The sequence below is a fragment of the Notolepis coatsorum genome (genome assembly GCF_963971535.1).
Source record: "Notolepis coatsorum genome assembly, chromosome: 4".
NCBI lineage: Eukaryota > Metazoa > Chordata > Actinopteri > Aulopiformes > Paralepididae > Notolepis > Notolepis coatsorum.
Genome location: NC_140168.1, coordinates 123,328,907 through 123,346,579, shown reverse-complemented (window position 1 = coordinate 123,346,579; position 17,673 = coordinate 123,328,907). Strand labels below are relative to the sequence as shown.

The window sequence follows — 17,673 nt, the reverse complement described above, 5'->3', positions numbered from 1 at the left end:
TCCTCTCTCCTCCGCTCTCCTCTTCTCCCCTCTCCTCTGCTCTCCTCTTCTCCCCTCTCCTCTGCTCTCCTCTTCTCTGCTCTCCTCTGATCTCCCCTCTTCACCCGTCTCCTCGGCTCTCCTCTTCTCTCCTCTGCTCTCCCCTCTCCTCTCCTCTCCTCTTCTCCCGTCTCCTCGGCTCTCCCCTCTCCTCCGCTCTCCTCTTCTCCCCTCTCCTCTGCTCTCCTCTTCTCCCCTCTCCTCCGCTCTCCTCTTCTCCCCTCTCCTCTGCTCTCCCCTCTCCTCTCCTCTCCTCTTCTCCCGTCTCCTCGGCTCTCCCCTCTCCTCTGCTCTCCTCTTCTCCCCTCTCCTCCTCTGCTCTCCCCTCTCCTCTGCTCTGCTCTTCTCCCCTCTCCTCCTCTGCTCTCCCCTCTCCTCCGCTCTCCTCTTCTCCCCTCTCCTCCTCTGCTCTCTCCTCTGCTCTGCTCTTCACCCGTCTCCTCGGCTCTCCCCTCTCCTCCGCTCTCCTCTTCTCCCCTCTCCTCCTCTGCTCTCCCCTCTCCTCTGCTCTGCTCTTCCCCCCTCTCCTCTGCTCTCCCGTCTCCTCTGCTCTCTTCTCCCCTCTCCTCTGCTCTCCCCTCTCCTCCCGTCTTATCCCCTCTTCTCCCCTCTTCTCTGTTCTCCCCTCTCCTCCCCTCTTCTCCCCTCTCCCCCCCTCTCCCCTCTCCTGTCCCAGAGCCCAGCCTGTGATCCTCCAGCCAAGAAGAGGAGGTTAGAGAGAAGTGATTTACAGGCCTTCAGTGTCAAGGAGCTCACCGCCCTGCGCACCTCCCTTAGCCAGTCCATACAAGGTATATACACACACACATATTCACTCACACAAATATAGATACTAACACTCACAGATTATATATATAATGATGATAATAATAATAATACATTGGTTTTATATAGTGCTTTTCCGAAATGCTCAAAGACGCTTATAGTAGTAGCAATGATAGTAGTAGTAGTAGTCATAGTGGTAGTAGTGGTAGCAGTAGTAGTAGTCGTAGTGGTAGTAGTGGTAGCAGTAGTAGTAGTAGTAGTAGTAGTAGTAGTCGTAGTAGTAGTAGTGGTAGCAGTAGTAGTAGTAGTAGTAGTCGTAGTAGTAGTAGTCATAGCAGTAGTAGCAGTCATAGCAGTAGTAGTAGTCGTAGTAGTAGTAGTAGTAGTAGTAGTAGTAGTAGTAGTAGTAGTAGTAGTCATAGTAGTAATAGTCATAGTAGTAGTAGTCATAGTCGTAGTAGTACTAATAGTAGTAGTAGTAATAGTCATAGTAGTCATATTAGTACTAGTAGTAGTAATAGTAGTCATCATAGTAGTACTAATAGTAGTAGTAGTAGTAGTAGTAGTGCACTTAATAGTTACAACATGCTTATAGATACATAGCTACAGTAGAACTGGGCATTATGGCCAAAATATCACACTATCTTTCTTAGTTTTGACAGTACAACTGTATTTGACGGTATAATTTTCCAGTACAAATTACAATGTGATATGACATCTTTATTTTATGTTTCTAACTTTCTATCCTGCAAGGAGCTCACTGACACACACAGACACACACACTGAAATATACTTGATGGAGATCATAATTTGTTTCCTATTGCACTACAAGACATTAAAGTGCCTTCAAGTGCATGTCGGAAATATATTTACTGGACGCCATAATTGCAAGTGAGAAATTGGAAAAGAGCGATGATGTTTCCGAGTTGTGACTTTTCACGGAGGCGAAAATGGCGGAGAGCGTGGCAGTTAACACTTAGAGCGCCACTCACGGCTTTATTCGGGTTTACGCCCCGACCGTTGAATGCCACGTCACGGCTATTCTTGGGTGATTATTATAATTTTTTTATTAGCGATCTGAAATCATATTGCATCACGCGAGCCTACCGTTGGAGATCCAGGGGCCGCCGGCGATCAGATGTGAAAAAAGCGCCCCCTATCGTCTCCCAGATGGTAAATCACCCTTTTGGAATGGACTCAATGAAAGTGAATGGGAGAACGGATTTCTGACTCCACATTTTACTTCTCACTGATGCAGCCGGGGTTACCAGAGTTCATTCTGGAGCCTCTGAGCCGCGGGGAATCATGTGTTATACTGTACACACGTTGGATTAGGGCTGGGCGATATGGAAAAAAATCATATCGCGATAACGATATGATAATGTTATCATATTTCTCGATATCGATAATTATTGAATTGTTATAAGTTAATTATCGAATTGTTAATTTTTTTTTTTTTTAAATTTAACAACAGATGTATGTTTATTTTGCAGCAATTCTTTGTCATTGCCGCCTTCTTTAGTGTTACATCCCCTCACACTCCAGTTCTCAGGCTGCAGCTGGTTTAAAAGCGAAAGTAAACCGGCTTCTCTGCTGGCTGTGGCTCCAGGGGAGTTGAACAGTTCTGGCTCTGCTAGTTTATTTTCGATATTTTGGCGCTTTTTTGGTGGACAAACCACCGCACATGTGCACCGTGACTCGTGACTGGAGTCTAGTTCTGCTAGCACACATAGCCTACTGTGTACAGACTGTTTCAAACTGTATTTTAAATTAGAAAGCAAACAAAATAAATGGACAAGAGAAAAATAAATCTCAATTTGGTCAGTATTGTCATTTGGACAAGCAAAGCCATTACTTTAAGTTGCAGGCAAGAAAGACAAGTCTGTCCACTGTCTCTGGTTATAAAACTGCCCTGTTGCAGGTCACAAAACAAAAAGAAAAAAGAAAAAAAAACGATTTTTCGATTTTTTTTTAATTTCGATATTCGATATCGATTATTAAAATATATCGCGATATTTATCGTTATATCGCCCAGCCCTACGTTGGATCAATACACTTATCGATTTTTTCGAATGGTGATCAGGAATTGGAATATACCATTTGGATACCATCTGATGTCAGGTAAGGAATCTATGTTATCAGTGTTAAGATAATCAGACTCGTTTTCATGGAGATATAAGCGTTTCCACTATATGTGATATAGCTGTTTCACTGTAAAAGCCATGAGGAAATAATATCAGCGATTATCAGCGCACGGCACGAGCGTGCGTGCGCACACATATACTATCGATCATCTAGCGTTTATTTAAGCATTACATCACGCGCAGGAGTGGTTTGTGAACAATAAACCATGCCTAGGGGTGGTCGTTAGGCCCGAGGCGCAGCCGAGGGTCGTTAGACCCCCCTAGGTATGGTTTATTGTTCACAAATCACGACTGCAAGTGGTGTAAAGCTTTTATACAACTGCCACATTCATCCAACCTTATTTCTATACAATAAACACACATTAATCGAAGATTTATTGAAAAAACCATCCGCCAGAAAAAGTTGTTCCCACAACTACAAAAAAGACAATTTGCCTCCATGTGGAAGCAGATCGGAAGTGCATCCAACCAACTAACACATCCAACTGTGTATTATTGGAATGATTGAGAGAAGTTGCCTCATGTGGAAGCAGCTTGAAGTGCATCCAACCAACTAACACATCCAACTGTGTATTATTGGAATGATTGATTGAAAATTTTATTACCAGATGCAGAATGGGTACAATACAGTACGGCTCAATACACACAATTGTTAAGGGAATGCAGACCTACTTTCCATAGAACTTCATTCTTAGATGCTTCTATAGAAAGTAGGTAAAACAAATTAAAACGTTTTCTTTGCCCTATAGGAAAAAAACGTTTTCTTCGCCCTATTCTTTTATTTATTTTTTTAAACCTACTGTAGAGGGCCTAAACTTAACCAGTTGGAAACCAAGCGTACAGTAATAAAATTAGCAATCAATCAACTCAATAGGCCATGCTCACTTAGAACAGCGCAGCACCCAGCTCTCTCTCAGTCTGATTATCCCCCGCGTTGCAGGCAGAGTGTGTGTGTGTGTGTGTGTGGGGGGGGGGGTCGCTGTGACAGAATCGCTTGATATTTAGTCGTTTAGTCGCTATCAACATATCCATTTGTAAAGATTATTGTCCACCTTCTTGTGATCCGGCGGATTGATGTGATGTGATTCGGTTGTGGGCGGGTCCTGGGCCAGCAAGCGTGGACTGATCGCAATACATACGTGTAAATGGACTGTTTCAGCCAATCAGAATCGAGAAATTTGCATGCCGTTGTATAATTGAAAACGATTCATAAATAGACCGACAAATGATAAAGTTCTGGAATATTCCAGTAAAAGGCGATTATCATAGAATGTGTTGTTTTTTCTTCGAAACCGAGTGGTTTTCAAAATGCTATAAAAAGGAAATGAAGCAATAACATAGCCATAATTTAAAACATAGATTAGGCGATATTAACGTTAACATTGGCCGTGGACTGTGGCATCAATGGGGTAAAAAGGAAAACCCGGCGTGGCGCTCAAAGTGTTAATAGTAACAAAATAATATGTTGTTATTATATCCACAGTTTGTTTTGTTTTATTCATACAGTTATGGTGCTGTCACGTGTGCATCTGGGAAGTTCCTATAGGGAGGTGTAGTCTGATGTCACTTTGGACCGTGCGGTCGGTCCACCCGTATAGGGATTTATCATTGGGAAAATGGATTATCGGCTATTGTAACAATTCTGCCTCATGAACATTGGCAAGCTTTCCATTTTTGCACAAAATGAGTTCCCTTCTACCACTAACATTATTGTTTAAGCATTTTTGGTTGAAATAAAGGTAGTTATAAGGTTTTTAATTTGTCGTTAAAAAAGAACTACACTTACCAGTACATGCAGTAGAACGCCTATCGTTCAGTGCTGTCGCCTAATCCACGTCACGGCCAGCTGATACCAAGCTAGCTAGCTAAACCTACTAGACGTTAGCAATGTCTACTGTTGTGAACCATTTTAAATCGGGGCATGTAGAGGAGTTTCGGACCTTCTCAGACCTGTGGTTACACTCTGGGGCAAACCACTGCACGCACCATGCCGGCCGGCTAGCAAGCTAAGCTAGCTACTAACGTTACGTAAAAAACTAACTTTATAAACTATACACAATATGTACAACGAAACAATGATTTAAATTAGTATTTACAGTGATTTAATATGCAAAATAACGTTATACGATTTAAATGATAAATACAAATATTTAAAAAATGGTGGTTGGCTTTAGAGAAAAACTAGTGTTGGGTGAAACAGATACTAACTAGCCACAGATTCAGGGTCAGTTATTTTCCCATTGTACGAATTGTTAAGCTTATGGAATGTAAGGGAAATCTGATCCTAGGTCTGCGACTAAAGCCAGGAGTCTACGCTGTGGTGACGTCAGTCAGCAGCGTCAAATGGCAGTGTAGTTTCCCAGCGAACGAAAACATAAACGTTGTTATTTTGCTACCTTTACGATTAATTGCGAATATTTTCATGTTGAGCTATAGATAGTGGATGAATATGCACAGAAAGGTACACAATGTAAATGTTCATGCTTTATTTGTTTTAAACGAGACGATTTAGAAATGGGCAATGGGGAAATACATTGTGTTGGACCGAGAGTGGACCGCGGAAAAACAGCAATGACGTAACCACTACACCTCCCTATTTGCAACGTGTGCAGCTGTGGGGGAAGCATCAGTAATGTTAACTATACTAAACATAACATGAATTAGTCCTATATAACTCAAATAAAACTATTATATGATATATAATATTATTATTTTATTTCCCCGTCATGAAACGTCATAACTCGAGTACCATCATTATTTCCCAATTGACCTGATCGCAAACCCTGCCCTCTTAATTGTGACTTCCAGGGGCTGTCCGTGTGCTGGTACGTAAATATGATATTGCCAATGTGCACTTTAAAGGAACACGCCAACATTTTGGGAAATTAGCTTACCGTCTTCTCCGGTTAGCCTAGGCATTGTCCAACTAACACCTCTCCCGAAGGCTAACCGGCACTGTCCAGTGTGGTAGTGAAAGGGTTAACCTTCTATAGTGTGGTTGTGAAAGGGTTGTCGTGTTGCAGTGAAAGGGTTAACCATTTGGTAGTGTGGCAGTGAAAGGGTTATGGCACAATAAGTAGAACAGTAAACAGCGTCTATGTCCGTCGCTATGATTACCCAATATCTCCAACCAGCGCACTTGAATGCGAGTCATGGTACGGAGGGCACCGTCTTGTCCTCTGAAGGCGCTCCCATAGTCCAGCAGACTGTACACAGAGCAGACTCCGCGGACGTCCGCGCGGACTCTTGAGCTTTGATCTCAGCGGACAGCAGACCCACAGGTGCGAAGCGCCTATTTTCTGATGCGCGGACATCCGCGCCGCTGACTTGGTGTCACACAAAACGCTGCTCGGCGTTTTGGTTGACATCGAACTGCATTTAATGTGACGCCGATCTGCATTTTACTCTGAACACTCGCTCTGTGCCAAGAGAGATGTTTGAATGGCTTTTCTAAATGAAGTGTGTAAAATTGCCAGTTTTATTTCGAAATATTGGAAACGGAGATAACATAGAATGTTATCTCCGTTTCCAATATTTTGAAATAAAACTGGTGCTTTTATTTCATGCAATGCGTGTCTTTTCAGCACCACGCGCTGTCCACCTCAAGCCTATACGGTACATTGCATCTGGCTGCCTATAATATACCTGTTATTCAAGTGCGTAAAACTGCCCGTTTTATTATCGAAATATTGGAAACGGAGATAACATACTCTTTATTTTGACATCGGATGACGACGACATGACAGAAGTTGAACAGCGTGGGGACAATTGTGTAAACTGCCGCGTGACATGTAGGAAATTGGTCCGCGGAGGTCCGCTTGACTATGAAGGCTCAAAGAGTCCGCGCGGACCTCCGCGGGGTCTGCTCTGTGTACAGTCTGCTGGACTATGGGAGCGCCTTGATCAGTTACACCACACAGCTTTAACTCATTCACGGCCAAACCATGACTATAGACGGGTTATCTCGCCAACCGTTGAGCGCCAGAACCCGAGTATAGTCGGGTTTTCGATCGTTTTCATAGTTTTTTCTTTTATCCGGTTTTTTTAATTCTTTTTTTGTCCACTTTTTCTCCTTTTTCTGTGTTTTTCTCCCATCCCAATTTAGTCATGCCAATTCCCCCCTCCCCTGTCTTGATCGTTGCTTGCATGTGCCCCCCACTGGTCGGTCATAGGGAGGGTTGAAGAATCTATCGCATATCCCCTCCGATACATGCAGAGTCAGCCAGCCACATCTTTTCACCTGCCAGCGCTGACTCTCATTGGCGAGGTGTAACGTGTGGGAGGCTCACACTACCCTCGCCATCTCCTGTCCTTGCTGTGCAGGCGCCCTGACCGGCCTGTAGGAGTCGCTGTTTACAGCGATCAGATTACCACCCATCAACTTCCCTCCCGCTGACTCTGCCAATTGAGTCAGTATGCCGGCCGGTCCAAGCCGGAGGCAACGCTGACAGCCGGATTCGATACCGGTGTCTCTCGCGTTGGTGACAAGCACTTAGACCGCTGCACCACCCAGCCGCCCTTGTTTTTATTTTTTATCTAGATTTATTTTTTATTCTATACCAGGGGTCTCTCTCAAACTCGCGGCCCGCGGGCCAATTGCGGCCCGCTGGATGATATTTTGCGGCCCCCCAGATGATTTCCAAAAAAATATAAAATAAAAATGCCCAAAAAAAGATATATATATATTTTTTTGCAGTTATGTCATCACAAACACTGGCATTTAAAGGGTACAAATAAAACAATTCCTGCACCAGAATGCAGGAAATGAAGTCTTTGTAACACAAAATCTCCTGGTGGGGGACCCCCCGCTTAAAAAGTGGCCTGACTGGGGCTATATTTCGCACTATATTTCCTGGCCTGATTCAGATTCAGATTCCTTTATTAAGCCATTTGTGTAAAAACACATTGGTAATTGTTGCAGCATTACAGTGTATGCATTTTTCATTTCTTTTTTCACAGTAACGACAAACACCAACACAGACACAAAAAACAGTGCAGTGGAGGATTAATCATTTAAATATATATATTATATATATATATAAAGTGTAAAGTGCAGAGTTCCAGTAAGGACTAGTGCAGTGCAGTCAGTGTCATTGTGCCAGTGTCACTTAGGGGCAGAGGGGGGGGGGGACCTGAGTCATTGATCAGCCTGGCGGCTGAGGGGAAGAAGCTCAGTCTGTGTCGAGCTTTCACAGCCTTTGGGATCCTCAGCCTTCTCCCAGAGGGGAGCAGGGTGAAGAGGCTGTGACCGGGGTGGGAGGGGTCGGCCATGATCTTCCTCGCCCTCTTCAGCGCCCTGGAGTCGTGCAGGGACCTGAGGGAGGGCAGGGCACAGCCGATCACCCTCTCCGCGGAGCGAATCACCCGCTGCAGCTTGGCGAGATCTTTTGCCGCTGCAGCGGGGAACCAGGAGATGATGGAGTGGGTGAGGATGGACTCAATGATGGCCGTGTAGAATTGGGCCATCATGGTCCTCTGCAGTTTGTATTTGTATTGCAGTTTGAAGAACATCCTCCCCTGGGCCTTCTTGAGCAGGCCCGTGATGTTGAGCTCCCACTTCAAGTCCCGGGAGATGGTCATGCCAAGGAATCGACATGACTCCACGGAGGCCACCTGAGTGCCTCCCAGTATGATGGGAGGGGGCAGGGCTGCTTTCCTCCTGAAGTCCACTACCATCTCCACTGTCTTTAGAGCATTGAGCTCCAGGTTGTTGCAGCTGCACCAGCTCTGCAGCCTCTCGATCTCCCTCCTGTAGGCCGACTCGTCCCCCCTGGAGATGAGACCCACCAGGGTGGTGTCGTCAGCGAATTTCAGGAGTTTGACCGAGGGGTGGAGAGAGGCACAGCTGTTGGTGTACAGGGAGAACAGTGGTGGGGACAGGACGCAGCCCTGCGAGGAACCGGTGCTGGTGGACCTAGAGCTGGAAATGCTCTTCCCCAGCCTCACCCGCTGAGACCTGTTGGACAGGAAGTCTGTAATCCACCTGCGAGTGGAGGCCGGCACCTGCAGCAGGGATAGCTGGTGCTCCAGGATGGGTGGAAGGATGGTGTTGAAGGCCGAGCTGAAGTCCACATACAAAATCCTGACATAGTTGCCCGCGCAGTCCAGATGTTCCAGCGTGTAGTGCAGAGCCATGTTCACAGCATCCTCTGTGGATCTGTTGGCTCTGTACGCGAACTGCAGCGGGTCCAGCACAGGATCAGTAATGAGCTTCAGGTGGGCCAGGACAAAGCGCTCCAGGACCTTCATGACCACAGAGGTCAGGGCGACAGGTCTGTAGTCATTAAGTCCCGTGACCTTGGCCTTCTTGGGGACGGGGATGATGGTTGAGGCCTTGAAGCATGCTGGGACGTGACCAGGGAACAAACTTAACTTTTTGACTTACCAGCTATTTTTTAAAACTACCAGCCAGGCAGATTTTTTACCAGCCAAAAATTATAAATAGCTTTTTAGTATATCGCCATGTGTTATTATTACTATAATACTCTCATATGCTATTTTCAATTAATATCATAAACAACATAAGGAATATTAGCATAATTTTGAGTGGACTGAAGGAATGAGTCAGCGTTAATAGTTTTAAATGCAAATTTTTTATTGAAACATAGAAGTGGGGTCGGGACACACACACACACTGTTTCAACTCACCACCCCCGCATCATATTGTAGTCAGTCTTCAAACTTCCACTCCTCTCGAAACTTTTTTATATTTGAATATCAACATTATCTGTCCATCCTCAGTAATCCTCAGTTTACTATAATATACTCCTGTCCTGAGTCCTGACTAGTGACTTCATCGTCTTTCCAAACGCACGCACGCACACACACAGGGAAGGGGAGAGTGCCCCCCCATTTCCCTTTCCCCAGTCCACACTGTCTGCTGTTCTCTATGGCTCTGCGCCTCTGCCTCTGATCAGGATTAGCTTGTTAGCTTACGCTAACGTTGTAGTGATTGTAATGGTACATAAACGTTCATTTCGGGCGATGTGGGCATAAAGGAATGGCGACGGTGCAAAGCATGTAGATGCATTTGACCCGTTGTGAGAAGAAAAAAAACACCACAGACCTATTTCGGTGCGTGTAGGCGCACTGCTGTGTAGCGCTGCTCTGCTTTCAGAAGCACGGACTGGGTGGATATGACTCGCGGAGTTGCTACAGGGTTTTTCAAAATAAGAGTATCATATGAACCGAACTTTGCTAGCTGCCGGAGCCATAGATATTATGACTGGAGCTGCGCTTGGGGCGGAAATGAGACCCGCACAGGATTTTCAAAATAAGAGTATCGATATGAACTACACGCCAGGTGGCGGACAGACCTCTTATTTTTACTCGCCAAACCTTAAATCTACACGTCATTGAGGGCGGCTACGTGGCGTAGTGGGCAAGGCGCTCGCCACGAATGCGGAGACGCTGGGCTTGCCTGTTCGAGCCCAGCGCTCCACATTGCTTTCAGTTTAGCTGGTCGTTCATACTAATACACATTGGCCGTATTAGGGGGTGGGAAACTGATGGGTGGGGATCGGGCGTTGTGGACAGCGACTCCTACAGGTCGGTTGGTGCGCCTGCGCAGTAGAATCAGGAAGTGTCGGGGGCAGCGTGAGCCTCCCACGCGTTACTCCTCGCCACTGAGAGATCGAGCTGAGCAGGTGAAAAGATGCGACTGCTGTTACCTCAAGTACCGGAGGGGACTTGTGCTATGTATGACTTAGTCCACATTGCAGCCGGCTTGTGGGCGGCAAGAAACAGCGTTCGTGACAGGGGAGGGTTGAATTGGATGATACAAAAATTGGGATGGGAGAAAAATATAGAAAATGAAAGAAAAAGTGGATAAAAAAAATTAAATCTACACGCCATTGGCGCTTGGCGGGTGCTTATTTTGTTCCCTGGACGTGACACAGCTCCAGCGAGGCATTAAAATGAATGCGAGGCCTGAATGATTTCCCCAGTCTGGCCCTGGTTAAAAGCCTCCAATGCTTATTAGTGTGTGTGCGTTTGAACGTTTGCATGTTTCAACCATACATTTCCATAAAAATAAATACTTGAAACCCTTTTTATGTGGAATATTTGATGCGGCCCAGCCTCACCCAGACTCTACCTCCAGCGGCCCCCAGGTAAATTGAGTTTGAGACCCCTGTTCTATACAGTCTCACAGACCTCGGTGTATCATTGGGACTCATTCTGAGACGCAGAGATTGCAATGCCGGCCGAATCCTGCTAGGTGGCAGTATTGCCCACCCTTTGAAACCTTATTTCACACTGTGTGTTACATTATATATAGTCCGGGCGGAGAAATGGTACCCGGGCAAGTGAAAGGCTTCATTCGAGCCCTTTGGAACACGTCCAGCACACGTGATGCATAGTTTGTCCCATTTCATGTCAGGGACCCGATGGACAGCAATACTGGAAATTGCGATCAGACAATTGGAATATTCTTTTTGCAATGCCTCCTATCAAAGGTAAGGACTATATGACATCAATCCTACTTTTATCCTACAATGATTTCACATCGATCGCAACAATCAACGTATGTAGTATTCAAAACGTATGCTGTTGCTGACGATCAGAGTATCACAAAACGACCCCCCCCCTTTGATGCCTTCATGATGAAACATAATACCTATTATATACCTTTTGATTTGGAAATAATATCGTGTCCAGCTGAACAACGCAAACGACTTTCGCAAAATGCACATAGCGCTCCATAACTCAGCTTCCAGGAATTAGCCAGGATCACTCTGAAACTATACAATATTCACCACGGGATAACACGCGAACATGAAAGAATTAACTCTTTTTTACATGTTGGACGAGAGATAGTGACTGTCAAATGAGCCATAGTATTGTCTCCATAGCTATAATATATAATATAGATATAGCTCTGCAAACATCGTGACGCACAGTGAAAATGCCTATATTTTAAAGCGTGGCCCATTGACTACAAGGATGGAGATAATGGCTGGCACTGAAAGTGTTAAAGGAACACACCAACATTATGGGAAATGTGCTTACCATCTTCTCCAGAGTCAGACAAGAAGATAGATACCAATTTTTTCTCTGCGTTCAGTAGAAAGCTATCTGGCTGCAAGCTAGCCTAGCTTAGCACTAAGGCTGTCAAAGTTATTATATAAATTTGTTTACTTTAATAAAAAAAAATCACTCAGGTGTATTATTGATACTCTCATTGTTTGTTTCTGACTCAAAGTGTGTGTGTGTGTGTGTGTGTGTGTGTGTGTGTGTGTGTGTGTGTGTGTGAGTGAGATTGAGGGGGGGGGGGTGAGAGATGAGGAAGGGGCAAGAGAGAAAGAGAGCTGGGAGAGTGTGTGAGAGAGGGGGGGTGTGAGTACTCAGCCCTTGTGTGGGTGAATGTAACAAGTTCCTAACGTTTTCTTTCCCCTATTATTTCATGCACACTTATTTCATTGTTTTAAATTATTATTTTCTTTTAAGTTATTTTGTGCATCACTCTGTTTTGAATTTGATGCAAATTTGCAATGCATGAGGGTCATCCTTTTGTGTTAAATGGCTGCATAAAGCAAGCATTTGTTGACTCTCATGTTGATAAGAGTATTAAAACTTGGAACTTGAAAAAGATCTGTTTTAAGGTAGAAAATTTATGCAAAAAAAAATGCAATTAATTTGCGATTAATCGCGAGTTAACTATGAACAATCATGCGATTACCGGTAATCAGATCCAATATTTTTATCGATTGACAGCACTACTTAGCACAAATGAATATGAATGGAAGCGGATACAGACCACTAGCCTAGCTTAGCACAAACGACTGGTTTACCATAATGTTGGCATGTTCCTTCAAACATCACGTTGTGTCAAACACTGAGAGAGTAGGAAAGTTTTTTTTTTATTTATTTTTTTTATTTATTTTTTATCGATCTCCCTCTCTTCCCACACCACAGATCTTAGTTCGGAGCTGGTGGGTCGTCTCCAGGCCCGGGACCAACTGAGGACGGAACAGGACGCCATGCTGCTCGAGGTGCAGGATCTGACATCGCTTTGATGTGTGACGTCACAGTCGTCGAGGGGAATCGGAACTCGCTGTTTCCTCGAGCCAAGCCAAGCAGCTGCGGGGGAGGGGAGGGGAATAAAACGCCAGCGTCGTCGGTGTCAACGGTGTCACAGATGAATCCCGATTATTATAATTTTTTTTTATCACAATCAATCCCAAATGGATGCCGTCACAATCGATTTGCGTGATATCGCAATCAGTAATCAGTGATGTCACAATGAGACGCCGGACACTGCAAATCACTGTGAAGATACTGCATCACTCCCTCTAACGAGAAAAAAAGAGAAAAAGAAAAAAATACTAACTGATTCAATTGCACAGCGCTTTTTAATGTTATTATTACCTGTTTTGTATTTTTGTGAGGGACTTTGTTTATGTATGTACTGATTAATGTAGCTGTTTTTCTTCCAGGGGTAAAACTGGCCTACAAAGGGATTATTATGATTAACAAGCTGCTAAAAGCTGCCAACTGAACAATCTCACTCTCTCTCTCGTCATCCACTGCCTTTCAAGTGTAATATCTCGTCGGGAAATATCTTCAATTCCTGCGAATTTCATGTAGCCTGTGATCGTCCAGCCAATCGTTGTCGGAGGGGGATCGGGAGAGAGAAGAACTGAAGACCTTGTCTTTGTTTATGGACGATCGACGACCATGTCATTTCTTCGCCGGGTGCATTTCATACAGAATGTATATATAAGGGAACAAGGGTTCAGTCGTCTTTGTCGTGCGCCGTGTGGACTTGGCATAATGTTTGGGACCTTATTGTAAGTCAGCAAATACATCAGCCGTATCCAGAAACTACCGATAAGCCCCTTTACCTTTGACCACTTGTCATTGTCGACCATCATATTAATCCTTTCACCTCGTGTTATTATATGAAAGGTACCAATTATTTTGAGCCAATTGTGGTTATTTATACTTAAGGAGTGAGTGGGCTTTTCTTCCACTCCGAGCAGTTTTTTTTTTTTTTTTTTACCATGCCAAGTTATTCACGTAGAGTTGTTACTGTAGCTCACACACTAGTAGAAATACCTCACGATGAACCATTTATCGAAATCACGTTGATCACAGACTGTATGAAACGACACAACATCTACATTTGCGATGGCGGCAAAATTGGACACAATAACAATCAGTGATTGAAATAGATAAAAGTATATTGCATGTAGGACAGCGCAGTGAGGATCCCATTGGGTTTAGCTTTTATTGTTATTATTTTTTTGTACCACATCAAAAGGAAGTCTAGACTTAAAAGGTCAAACTAGACTTGGAAGAACTTTGCATAACAGCTGTCAGAATAATCACAATTGGATGTTTTTAACATAACATATACAGCCCTGACGGACATTTTGTCATGCTGAAAGCCACCGGACTTGTGGGTTGTAACACTGTAACACTTACATAATTTATATTTCCAAGAATGGGGGGTCAACCCGCATAGTACAGTGTTATAGTGAAAACAGCGCCTGGACCCACACTGTAGAGGTTCTAGTTTACACTCGCTGGCTCGCTTGAGCGGGTCTTGTTGTCATTAAACAGTGATTTGATGGGACCAGTGGGACGTTGTACATGCCTGGGCATTATACACACAGAGCTCTTAAAGGAACACGCCGACATATTGGGAAATTAGCTTACCGTCTTCTCCAGAGAGAGACAAGATAGATACCAGTTTGCTTGTTCAGTAGAAAGCTATCTGGCTGCATGTTAGCCTAGCTTAGCACAATGAATGGAAGCGGACATGACCGGTTAGCCTTCGGGAGAGGTGTTAGTTGGACAATGCCTAGGCTAACCCGTCATGTCCGCTTCCATTCATTGTGCTAAGCTAGGCTAACATGCAGCCAGATAGCTTTCCACTGAACGCACAGAGAGCAAACTGGTATCTATCTTATCGTCTCTCTCTGGAGAAGACGGTAAGCTAATTTCCCAAAATGTTGGTGTGTTCCTTAAACGCCTTGTCTCCATTAGCTATGTTCAGCCTGGCTGGGGCTAGCCATGGTCTATATAGCATGGTATGTTTGGGTTTGTGTCTCCATTGTGTTTCTTGACAACTCTGGTTGTTAGGCAACCTTTCAAAATTCACACCACCAACTGTGTTATACAAGCTAAACCATGATGATACCAACAGTCCCAGCCAGGCTGTGTACGGTGTCCGTCTCAAGAGGGGTTTGACCAGGTTCTAAAGACAGGCTAGTGGCGAGAAGGTACTCATCGGACCTGAACAAAACTGGTGTTGAATATGTTTCAAATACTTGAGAGGGGGAATAAATAGTGATTTAGCTTGTCTTGTGTGATAATGTGGCATTTGAAGCATTTTATTTTGGGACACACAACACTATTCAATTGATTCCTATTTTCCAAATTATTTCCCGTATTAGTTTTGTCCTAATCGCTGGCTGAGCGTGATTGATTGATTGATTGAAAGGTTTATTAACAGATTGCAGAATGGGTACAGTACAGCTCAATACATTTGTTAAGGGGATGCAGAGCAGACCAGAGAAAGACTTTCGTCTTGTTTACATCAGGGTCCCCCATTTTCAATTCATCATAACATATAAGACATACATGACATACAGATAGACAGTACTGCTACATCTATACATTTATGACATATCAGATTTGCAAATACAGTACTGTTTGTGATACAAAAGTGTCCAGAAAAAGAGTGTATATACATTTGACGTAGAAACTGTACATTGGAGGAGGTGGGGTTGGGTGGGTGGGGGCTGTACATTGGAGGGGGGGGGGGGACACACACATTTTACACTGTACATTGGAATACTGACAAAGCCTTACTTGGTCATTTACTGTACAACTAGGTTAGGACATTTGTAGGGGCCAGTTTCGAATTGCAGTCTCACGTAGGTGTTTTTAGTGGGTAGTGATTCACATTCCTTTACAGCTTTGGGTAGGGTGTTCCACATTGATGTGGCATAATTGCGAAACGTATTTAGTCCCTTGTTGTAGACCAGGCCCATTGCAAGTTGCTGTACTCTGTCGTCTACTCTAAGCCATCCTAGGTTGTCAAAGTGGGCAGGGGTGAGGTGGGTTCTAGGAGTCAGGTCAAGCAGTAGTCTGACTAGCTTGTTTTGAGATGTTTGTAATTTGTTTTTTAGTGCCTTTGAGATGCTTTGGTACCATGAGGTGCAAGCATAGTCGTAGTACCCTTGAATGAGTGCTCCTGCTAGAGTCTTCAGGGTATTCTTGTTTACCAGAGAGGAGATCCGGTACAAGAATCGAGTTCGTTGGTTGACTTTTTTTATTACATTGGATGCCATTTTGTCACAGGAAAGATTAGCCTCTAGGATGGAGCCCAGGTAGGTAATTTCATCTTTCCTTGTGACAATATTGTCACCCACTGTAACCGAGAAGCCGTCGGTCTTGCTGAGTTTGTTATTTGAACCGAAGAGAATGGACTCTGTTTTGCCCCAAGTAAGGCATAATACGCTCAAAACTAGGGATGCTCGATATTGGCTTTTTTACCGATACCGATATTCCGATATTGTCCAACTCTTAATTTCCGATACCGATATCAACCGATACCGATATATGCAGGGTTTCCCACCCCAAAAAACGGAATAATTTCAGGTAACTAATCATTTCACTGGATATATATATAACAAATATTGTTATTGTTTTTTTCTTTTTTTAAACCGATACCGATATTTTCCGATATCACATTTTACTGCCGATATCGGCCGATAATATCGGTCGGCCGATAATATCGGACATCCCTACTCAAAACATTTGCTTTAGAATGATCAAATTAAACCATCTTGACTTACTTTATATCCAAGCTATGACACGGTATGAAACTGTTGAAAGTTATGAAAATGTAGTGTCCAGTGATTACAAACAGAAGTCTGTTGGAGTCAGGAAAGTTTCACATTATCAAGCTGTCCGTCCCAGTAGCCAAATTAGTGATTTTAACGGTTGTCATGGTACCCTGGCCGATGAAATCATAATTCACACTAGGGCCGACCTGAATGCTTCGAAGCTTCAATCGCTCAAAATCAAGATTCAAATGCTTCGTTCTTTTGTTATTTTATTTATATTTGTTTGCTTACATCAGCATACGAAATTGGACTAAGCGCTCGTCACCAACGCGAGAGACACTGGTATTGAATCCGTCTGTCAGCGTTGCCTCCGGCTTGGCCGGCCGTCATACTGGCAGAGTCAGCGGGAGGGAAGCCGGTGGGGTGGTATTCTGGTCGTTGTAAACAGCGACTCCTACAGGTCGGTCAGGGCGCATGGGAAGAATGAAGCTTTGATTATTCGCTGATGAATACTGTTGAAGCTTCGAAAGCCAAAATATGCTATTCGGGACTGCCCTAATTCACTCTACTCTGTCTTTTCATGTGATGGACGCAGCAGAAATAAGCTCATAACCTCTTTTGGACCACAATCTGTTGTTTATCTGTAATCCATTATGTAAACAAACAGATCTTGTCAAAACGATTAAAGGGGAGAATTCTAAGTAATAATTCATACATGTTATTACTATGGTCTAAGACGGCCTCAAATATTAGTGACCACGAACACCTCTATGTCAAACCCAAAAAACGGTGCTACAACTCGTGATGTCATCAGTTTTATAAGTCTGGAGCTGCTCAATGTATTGAGAAAGACGGGCGCTGAGAGCACCCAGCGGTGTTCTGTGTATATGGGTACATTTGTCTTCCATTCATGCAGGGAGCAGCGC

The 17,673-nt window shown here is 44.1% G+C and overlaps 1 protein-coding gene across 1 annotated transcript in view; it reads left to right on the top strand.

Annotated features, from left to right (window-relative positions):
• LOC311227751 (schwannomin-interacting protein 1) overlaps positions 1 to 14,626 on the top strand; it is a 63,947-nt gene extending 49,321 nt beyond the window's left edge. The window contains exons 6-7 of the mRNA XM_084313535.1: positions 716 to 830; positions 12,864 to 14,626. Coding sequence (XP_084169661.1) covers positions 716 to 830; positions 12,864 to 12,964 — 216 coding nt within the window. The 3' untranslated portion in view covers positions 12,965 to 14,626. The remainder of the gene's footprint in view (positions 1 to 715; positions 831 to 12,863) is intronic.
• The last annotated feature ends 3,047 nt before the right edge of the window (positions 14,627 to 17,673 follow it).